General features: G+C 42.5%; 1 protein-coding gene across 1 annotated transcript in view; it reads right to left on the bottom strand.

Annotated features, from left to right (window-relative positions):
- Positions 1–4117: 4117 nt before the first annotated feature.
- The window catches only part of GCM2 (glial cells missing homolog 2 (Drosophila)), a 4906-nt gene continuing 197 nt past the window's right edge, over positions 4118–8826 (bottom strand). The window contains exons 2-5 of the mRNA XM_009585165.1: positions 7387–7639; positions 6883–6995; positions 5187–5312; positions 4118–4999 (exon numbers count right to left, since the gene is read on the bottom strand). Coding sequence (XP_009583460.1) covers positions 4118–4999; positions 5187–5312; positions 6883–6995; positions 7387–7639 — 1374 coding nt within the window. The remainder of the gene's footprint in view (positions 5000–5186; positions 5313–6882; positions 6996–7386; positions 7640–8826) is intronic.

Raw genomic sequence — 8826 nt, 5'->3', positions numbered from 1 at the left:
CAGACAGCACTGTACAGCGGTCTCATTACTTCTCAGGCAAAGGGGTTTTAACAGGCCTGGACTAACTTTTCACCTTGTGTGTTGGGAGGAACTACTCCAACATTAAAGGTCCCCCTTATTCCCTTTTTATGTGCATGTGACTGCTACTGATAAGGGTGGGAATGACATGAATTTTCCTGAGTGCGTAATCCATCTCTTCAGAAGACCTCCTGCATCTCTAGAAATGCATTGTGCATCCTGCTAAATGGTCTCTCTCAAGAAGCGTGATCCACTTTTGTGAATGGGAGTAGCTCGGTTGTATTAGATAGCTTCCCCCCAAAATCACGAAGAAAACCCCTAGAAATCCAGAAAAAATCCCAGAAAATCCCCAGGGGAAAAAAAAAAACAGGCTCAGAAATCATATTCTGCTGTGTTACCTCATCAGTATCTATAGAGTAGCTCTGGTTTCCACCCATAGAACTTGGAGGAAAGCTTGCCTCTGCCTTTAAAGATGGTAGTCTGTACCCCAAACAAGGACATCAACTACTTCAAGCTCAGCAGGCACAAAACAGTCAAGTTTCTGCATGCCTTGTATGTAGCATTTAGTGTATTTGAAAAGCCCAGAGGTAACCTGCTTTCAGAAGAGGAGCAAGCGCTAAACAAATTGCTCGGACTCACTGGAGGTCTCTGGCAGAACCGGGTGGACGCACGTGGCCACGGCATGGACCGGTGTGCCAGGCTCTGTCCTCCCGGCCCACGAAATGATGCCCACATGTAGGTGCACCCGTCAGATGTGTGACATACGGCTGCGTCTGGCAGGTACATGGTTGAAAAACGTTGTCAAGCGGCCTCTTGTCTCTGGGAGGCATCCATTCAACACTTGGGCTTTTAAACTTTGCCATTAAAAGGCTGCTGTTTTGGTATAAAGGGCAGCCTCAGCATGGGGACAGATGGTACTTCACCTCAGTAGGGCCCTTGTAGTCCGTATGAAGCTGGAGCCACAGGTGGCCGAGGTTTGAAAGCGCCTTTTTCCCCCTCCCTCTGTGACTTTGCCATAACAACTGGAATTTGTTAGATGAAGACGTCTGCCGCAGTACAGGATGCGGGCTGGCGAGGGGCTCCTCTCATGTGCTCGAGGCAGGACCAGAAACTGCGCTTGAAGGGGATGATTAATGGAAGAGAAGCTGCTTACTCGGGGACCGAAGGGAGCGCATCTTTCTTCAGGATGCTGCTTTGCTTGAGAAACACGCTTTTAAAGTCAATCCTGCAGCTATACAAACCAGCAAGGCGGCTTTCAATTTCAGTTTTTTTGTTACAGAAGCTCACATTGCCTTTACGTTTATATGTTTTGGAGAGAAAACTATGTACAGCACCAGACTTTATCCATCTGGTCTTTTATCTGAGAAAGGTAATGTACAGGTATCTTGTCCCAGACACTTGTGCATGAAAGGGAGCAAAGTGAAGAAAAACTGCAATAACCTTCGGAGTGGTTTTATTTGTTCTAGTACTACAGATGATGCAGTGAGGTAATCGCTACTGTAGCTTTTTACTGTGCTTAAACAGCTGTCATGTTTATTAGAATTAAGTCCACACCCAAAAAGTAGCATCTTAACACAATTGGCTGCATTTTCTTAACTGATTCACAAAGTTCCCACTTAAAAGGCTGTGTTTAAGAGCATAGCATAATGATTTAAGCATACAGCTACAATGGCAAGTTTTATACCAGTAATATTAACAGCACAAAACCCCCACAGCTTGTCTTAATGTTTTAATACACTTGAAGCTTGAGTTGTGGTTGTCTAACTCCTCTAAAATCCATATAGAATGGAGCAACTTACAGCTTTAAAATTTTCTTTGACTTTTGCATCTGCTGTGAATCTTTCCAGCTTTTTAAGTAATTTTCTTTGGCCTTATTCCCCTCCAATATGTTTCTTTTTCTTTTAAACTTAGAAACTGTAAATCTTGATTTTTATTCTACATGCCAAATGCCTCTGTATGATTTGGAGTACAGATGAGAAATCTCAGTTCTGTAAATGGGCATAGTGTTATATATTCTGAAACTCTAAAACTTGGATCAGTTTTTCTGGGTGGTAACTTGGCTTGCCTTTTTTTTTTTTTTTTTGTGGGCAAGGGGTTCTGCCTTTTTTTTTTTTAAGGTTAGTATATGGGCTAATTATCAAACTGATGTTGCTCACCTGAATCAGTTCTTGTCAGTAATTTAGAACACCTGGTAAAGTGTTGCAATGAAAGTTTAACAAGAGCTAAGTGAGGTATACAGTAAATACCCTAGAAGACAAGGTAAGCTTGCTGCAGATGAATTCATTTAGGTTTTTTGTAAATTCCAGCTTCACATGTCTGCAATTTTTAAAATGCTGAACAATCCACTGCTGAAACAGGATGCTATTAGCTAAATTCCTGTGGGGCTCAATTTCACATATCAGAGTGCACACATTATTTTCTTTCTTTTTGTATTTTTATGAAAACAAACTACACCAGAAATAATGATTTCAAAAACTCAGGTATTTGTACACCATGCTTTGCACGTAAGATTTGTTTAGCGGTTTGATGATACCATTACAAGGTTCTGTATGTTGAAGCCAACTAGTCAGCTGCTCATGTTAGTTTACGTGGTACTTTGTTTTTAACCATGATTTCATATTTATTGAAAGGGTACGGTGGCATACTGTTACTCAAAGCATAGCAAAAATATACAAACCCCAAATTTTCCAAAATATTTGAATGTCCAAAAAGGTGAAGATAGTTGGTAACTTAATAATAATAAATTCTGTCACCCTGACCAATCCCCTGTGTCTACACAGCTCCCTTGCTCGGCAGGCACGGTTTGGGTACGGGTTCCATTCCTCAGTACTAGGCAGCTTTCAAAGCACTCAAGTTTTAAACCAGCAGTGCTCCTCCATTTCTTCGTCTTCCTGGCCTGCTGGAGAATTAGTTCAATTACCTAGAATTTGGGGATGCAAGTCCCTATGTTTTCTTTGTTTAGCTCAAGGTGTCTGGGAATTTTGTTTTCTAACCTCTCAGTTTGTTGCTTGCTTCATTTCCAGGAGAACAGTGCTGTCATGGGGAGTTATGACTGCAGAGAGAAAAATGACTAGAAGTCCCTTGGAGGAAGGAGAAAGATTTAATGGAGATGCAGTGCAGAAAGGCAACCAGGGAAGGTGCATTCAACACCGACCTGTATTGTAAGCAGCTAGGATGTTGCATTTTTAGACAGGATGGAGTTGTATTCGTGGGTAAAGCGAGGTTCTGCAGTAACACCTGCGCAATACTGGTCTAACCAGCTTGCCAGACCCCTTTAGACAAAAAGCAGTTTCACTGCAAATGTTTTTCAGGACCATATATGCAACCCTGACACCCACGCGATGCCGGGCGTGCTTGGTGGGGGGTCACCTGAGCCTTCTTGCCTCCAGGTCAGGTGTTGCAGGGGGTCGGTTCCCGGTGGTGGTGAGTCTATGCCTGGGCTTCCCCTTTTGCATAGAAAGGCTGGACAGTCTGTACTCTTGATACAGGGAATCAAAAAGCAACATGAAGTTAGCATGTAGGTTTTTCATTTCTCATTTCAGAGAGCTGGTCTTTCCATTCATCAAATGGATCATGGCAGGTGAACGGACCATTCGGATGAATTATTCAGCAAATTGTCTTGCTTTTGCTTCTTTTATTTCTTTAATTTTCTGTCATTTCTTTCAGTTGACTGTAATCTATAGCCACCTTCCTTCATCTTTTTTCCACTACCTGGTAAGCATTTTCTTTTTTACAGATGGAGCATTTTCTCTCAAAGCTGGAGGTGTGGCAGGAGTTGTGGTTACAAGTGGATTGCATCCCCCGACAGAGGAGGCTGTCGACTCCCAGAGGTGCTGTGCTCCATGCTGCCTTCACCCAGGCACTTTTGGGCTCAGCAACTTGTGCAATTTTAGAGATTAGGTGGGGCTGGTTTGAAATTTTGTGCGAAATATGCTTCACTCGGCACAGCTCCAGAAAGGCACTCTTGGGGGTTAAGCTGTTGTGGTATACTGCTTCCTCAGCTTTCCTCAAATCCCAAACCACTGGCCTTAGCATGCACATGGTCAGCACGAGAATGTATTTTCGCATTTGCATTATTTGCCATTTAGGCAACATTTAGTCAATATTCAGCACTCTCAAACCTCAAGGTCTCTCCTTCGTGCTCAGCATAGCTGGTCCCCAGCGGTGGCCCATGCCGATAGGTCTCCGCGCTTTCGACTGGTTCGGACTTTGGGGGGACTGGGTCATGCTGGTAGAGCAATGCTGACTTTATCATCCCAAAGTCTTCCTGAACCTTCATCCCTGAATAGATAGCGCCCGAGACATTTTCTGCTACATGGGTATAGCTCTGAAGATTTTTCATATCGCAGAGGTTGTCACTGTATTTCAGTGCGGACGGCTTGTAGGCCTGGTAGGACACCTTGGTGGTGGTTGTGATGACGGTTTGCAACGGCGGGGCTATGGGAGAGGGGCTGGGACCATGCCTGCAGGGATAGTCCCCGCCGTAGTAAGGGTGGTTAGCGCTCATTTGCATCTGTCCATAGTCACTCCAGTCTCCGCTGCCAGTTTTCCCCCAAGCTGGTTTCAGTCCATAATGTCTGCCAGGGTTATCAAAGCTCTTGTCATGGGTGGTCACAGCGTTGTAGTGAGATCCATTCAAACCAAGGGGGTCGGCATCGATGGCAGGACTTGTCAGATCTTTGTAAAATGCTGGGTAAGGGCTGGAGCTTATAAAGGTAGGAACTCCAAACTCGTAGCTGCATGGTCTGGGCACGTAGATCCTTGGATTGGGGCACTTTGGGTATGGTGATAACGGGTCCTCTTGGAAGCTGGCTGAGTCGTAAGATGCTTTGTAGAGGTCAGCGTTTTGCAGCGAAGGGTAAGACTGGGCTGGAATCGAAAAACTGGTGTCTGTGATGATACCGACCCTTTCTGGGCCATCCATGCAGGGCAGATTCTGTAGGTTATTGGTGTAAGCGCCGCTGTCGTGGTACCTTCCTGCCTGAGAAGAACAAGTAGATCTTTGAGATTTGGGAATCGATACTGCCTGCACGCATGTGTATGTCTCAACACTTGTGCTATTGCTCATTTCAGCCCCAAATGAACAGATGTAGTATGTCGTAAAGCTTTGTTTTGCCCTGGGATCCCTAGTGATACCTTTTTAATTGACTAAAAAAATCTTGACTTACCTCTGAGTTTAGAGATCTCTTTTTCTGGGACTGGTGAGAAAAGGACGTTTGCTTCTTAATTGCACTTCGTCTTGCCTCTGCCTCCAATTTGCTCTCTGGCCTGGGGTGGTCATGGACTCCTTTAGCCTAAATTAGGTTTAACAAAGAATTAGATGTGAACTGGAAGGGGATAAAAGAAGAAAAAATGCAATAGTAGAATGAGAGGTAGCCACAGCACGGTCTGTGGTTGGGCACAAGAGAATGGGGAGGAGAAACTAAACAACAAGGAGAGACTAAATTTAAAAATAAATAAAATAAATCATGACTTTCAGGTAGCTAGAAGAAAAAAGTGAGGGAGAAGTCAGTGAGGATTGCAGAGCTGCAAGGCTGGATGATGAAGGAGCAAAGGTGTTACCTATGTTTGTGACATTCAGGAGTAGCTGATTAGAACCAAGGGAAAAAAAAGATTATAAATTTAGTCTCGTTAATTTTCTGCAGTCCAGGATCTCAGTTCTACTTTATAATAGCCATCACTAAACCAGCATAAATAGGCTTTAGAGAGGTTTCATGCCACCAGATGACAAATATTCTCTACTCTAAAAACAGTAAACACCTTCCTGAGGAGGACTGAAAAGTATACCCTGGAAAGCCATCCAAAGATGCTCTGCTATTGAAACATCTGTGGATATGCAGATATATGTATCCAAAGCTATATGGATATATGATAAAACAGTATATTCTACATGTCCTTGCACATTACATTTCCCTAAATGGGCCTCTGTATAGTCCTTAATACAAAGTAGGAAACTTAAAATTGCTTTTAAAATGCTGTCCTTTCTCAAGTAGAAATTAACTTCTAAGTGAGGATTTATTGACTATTTTGATGGTAAAAATCTTCAGTTTTCGCATGTCTGTAACAGAATATCTGAATAATAATACTGATGCTACTAAACAAAAACTAAACAGGTAAGAATTTGGGAATGTGGCCAGTTTGCTTCCATTTACTGACTGGAGAACAGAATTCATTGCAGTGTGGGTCGGGGGGGAAAAAAAAAAAAAAAAAATCATCCAGCAGAGAATGTAATCTCATAGAACAGAAGCTTTTTGTGAATTTTTTGGCCTAATGTTGCTAAAAAACCCAAGTCAACATGAAATTGCAAATTTTAGCTTTCTAAATTCTCTTATTTAGTTTTTAAGTTCTCTTAAAACTCAAAGGTTATTTTCACATGAAGTAGAATATTCACATTTCAACTTGTGCAATTTAACTAAGGCTTTCCTTTCCCCTTTTATTTATTTTAATAGGAAATAAATATTAGGTCCTTGGTGAGATTCAGTTGTCAGATACGCCAGGGTGCAGGACAACCTCTGTGTTCATATTTGTGTACTGTGAACAGGAGAATTTTAACCATCTATAATGATGTTATAGTTAAAATTGAATATAGTTAACCCTCAAGTGCTGCTTTTAAAAGACACCCAAGTGTTATTGTTTTATTTGTTCTTGCCATGTTTATACTACAGAGGAATTCAGTCATGGACCAGAACTCCACCGTGCTCACAGTGTTACACAAAACAGTGTTACACAAAAAAAAAAAAAAAGAAGAAAAAAGGGGAGGGGGAAAGAAATCTCTCTTTCTTTCTATGTATAGGTACAGTTTTTGTGTATAGGTACAGTTTGTGTGCGTGTGTGTGCACGCGCATGTGTATGCGTGCTTTTTACCTGGAAAAATATTGCTTTGCCATCAAGCCTCCAGAAGTTAGTGACTGGATAGCCACTGTGTCCTCGGCAAGGAATCAGCTCAAGGGCCGAGTTACAGTTCGGGCAGGCTTTCTCTGTGAATAGGGATAAAGAAACTACTGAAGACACTGGTTAAAGGCAAGGGTGTCATCTGAGAGTAAACAGAGCTCAAGAGCAACACGACCAGCCTTCACTGAAATTCAGATCAAAACATGATGTTTAAGGAAACGCAGCATAGACTACCAAGCATAACTGAACGGTATGGACTAGAGCTGCATGCTTGATATAAATGCTACCGAGTTAAAGGATTGTAGGCCCATTTCCCCTTGAGTATTTACAGACAGATGTTGATGAAATTTGGAACTAAATATATTCATCACACTCCTTGCAATTACGCCTTAGTCTGCATCCAAGTAAGGGCGATCCCAGTTTAGAAATCAGGCCCAGCTGAAAGAAATGGGGTCCCTTGGGCATCCCAACTCTCACTTTGCTGCTTCTGCCGAGCCTTGTCGCATATGGCGGGGCGAAGCTGCAGCCTGGCTCCGCCGGGCAGAGCACAGCTCCTGGCGCACACCACCACCCCCAGGCAGGACTTCTTGAGGATCTGGCAATTGTGGTTGTTGGTGTTGCGCATGGCCCAGCCGCTGAGGTGTCTCTGCGCATTCTTCTCCTCGCTGGAGTAGATGAACCGCACGTAGCCGTCGGGCCATTCCTGGAAGGCATCGAAGTGCTTGGGCTCCTGCGGCAGGGCAAGGGGGATTGGGAGAGCAAGGCAGCAAGAAGGAGAGCAAGGGAATATTAGCAGGATATTGCAACCTGATGGTTGTTACAAAATACATAATGGGAAAAAAAGGGCTTTTTCTATGACCACCCAAGCAGCAGAAAAAAAATTATTGAAAGAATAGCTTATTCAGAAATGCTCTATAAAAGGGGAAAGGCAGTCTGAGCTTCCACATTTCAAAAGAAAGTCAGGATCCTTTCCTCTTTTGCATCGTGATCCATAACAACACGGTCTGTTGTCACAGATGCCTCTTTGCAGTGAGGTTACCCAGCCGTAGAAGGTCAGCCTTATTACCAGAACTTAATGAGTGGTCTACCACTGATGTGGTGCCCAGACAGGACAGAAGCTGCCCTGCTCATACTCGCTATTAAGTTCTCCTCGTTGTGGGATTGTGCACCTGCAGACTGGAAACTAGAAGTTTTAGCTAAGGAATCTTAAAGTGCATCTAATATAAGTTGAATAAGGCTTCTACCAAAAAATAAAAATAGAGAATTGCTATTGCAAATATACTTCCAGTATACATACAGTAGTTTGAAGAAAGAACATTTCGATTGGGATGTCGCTAGCTTTCTGGAGTTCCTTACCAAAATGCAATTACCAGAACAATTAAAGAATGACTAAGATTTTAAACTCTAAATATTTACAGTGCAAGTAAAGCTCCTGCAACGCTCATTTAACATACATATGTACCACATGTGAGCAATCCCAGTGAATGCAGGTGAACTACCAGCATTTACAGCATTAAGCCATTCTATAATTGCATGGGCTCTGTAAAATTAAATAAACTTTAAGATGAAAAATGTTGTGAATTAACAATGCATTTGCAGCTCACAACTAGAAAAAAATTGGAATGCTCATTGAGAATAAAATGTCACATCAACAGACAAAATATTTAGATGGCTTTAATTATATTAGCAGAAAACAGTCAATCCAAGCTTCTTTTTGATGTTTCTTTAAATGAGGAACAAGGTGGGGAGAAAACTGGTTGAACAGTGGAGCTGAAGATTGTTTTAGGAGTTCATACACAGCTAGCCAAAGCTGTGCATCAAATACATATTTTTATTACAAGTCATTTTGTAAAGACTACTGCAGCCCATCAAGACCCACATAATTATATTTAAAAAGCCGCGTGAGAAGTAAACCAG

This window comes from Fulmarus glacialis, unplaced genomic scaffold (genome assembly GCF_000690835.1).
Source record: "Fulmarus glacialis isolate BGI_N327 unplaced genomic scaffold, ASM69083v1 scaffold26049, whole genome shotgun sequence".
NCBI classification, from domain to species: domain Eukaryota; kingdom Metazoa; phylum Chordata; class Aves; order Procellariiformes; family Procellariidae; genus Fulmarus; species Fulmarus glacialis.
The sequence above is the reverse complement of the archived record's forward strand: the minus strand, read 5'-3'. Positions and strand labels throughout refer to the sequence as shown.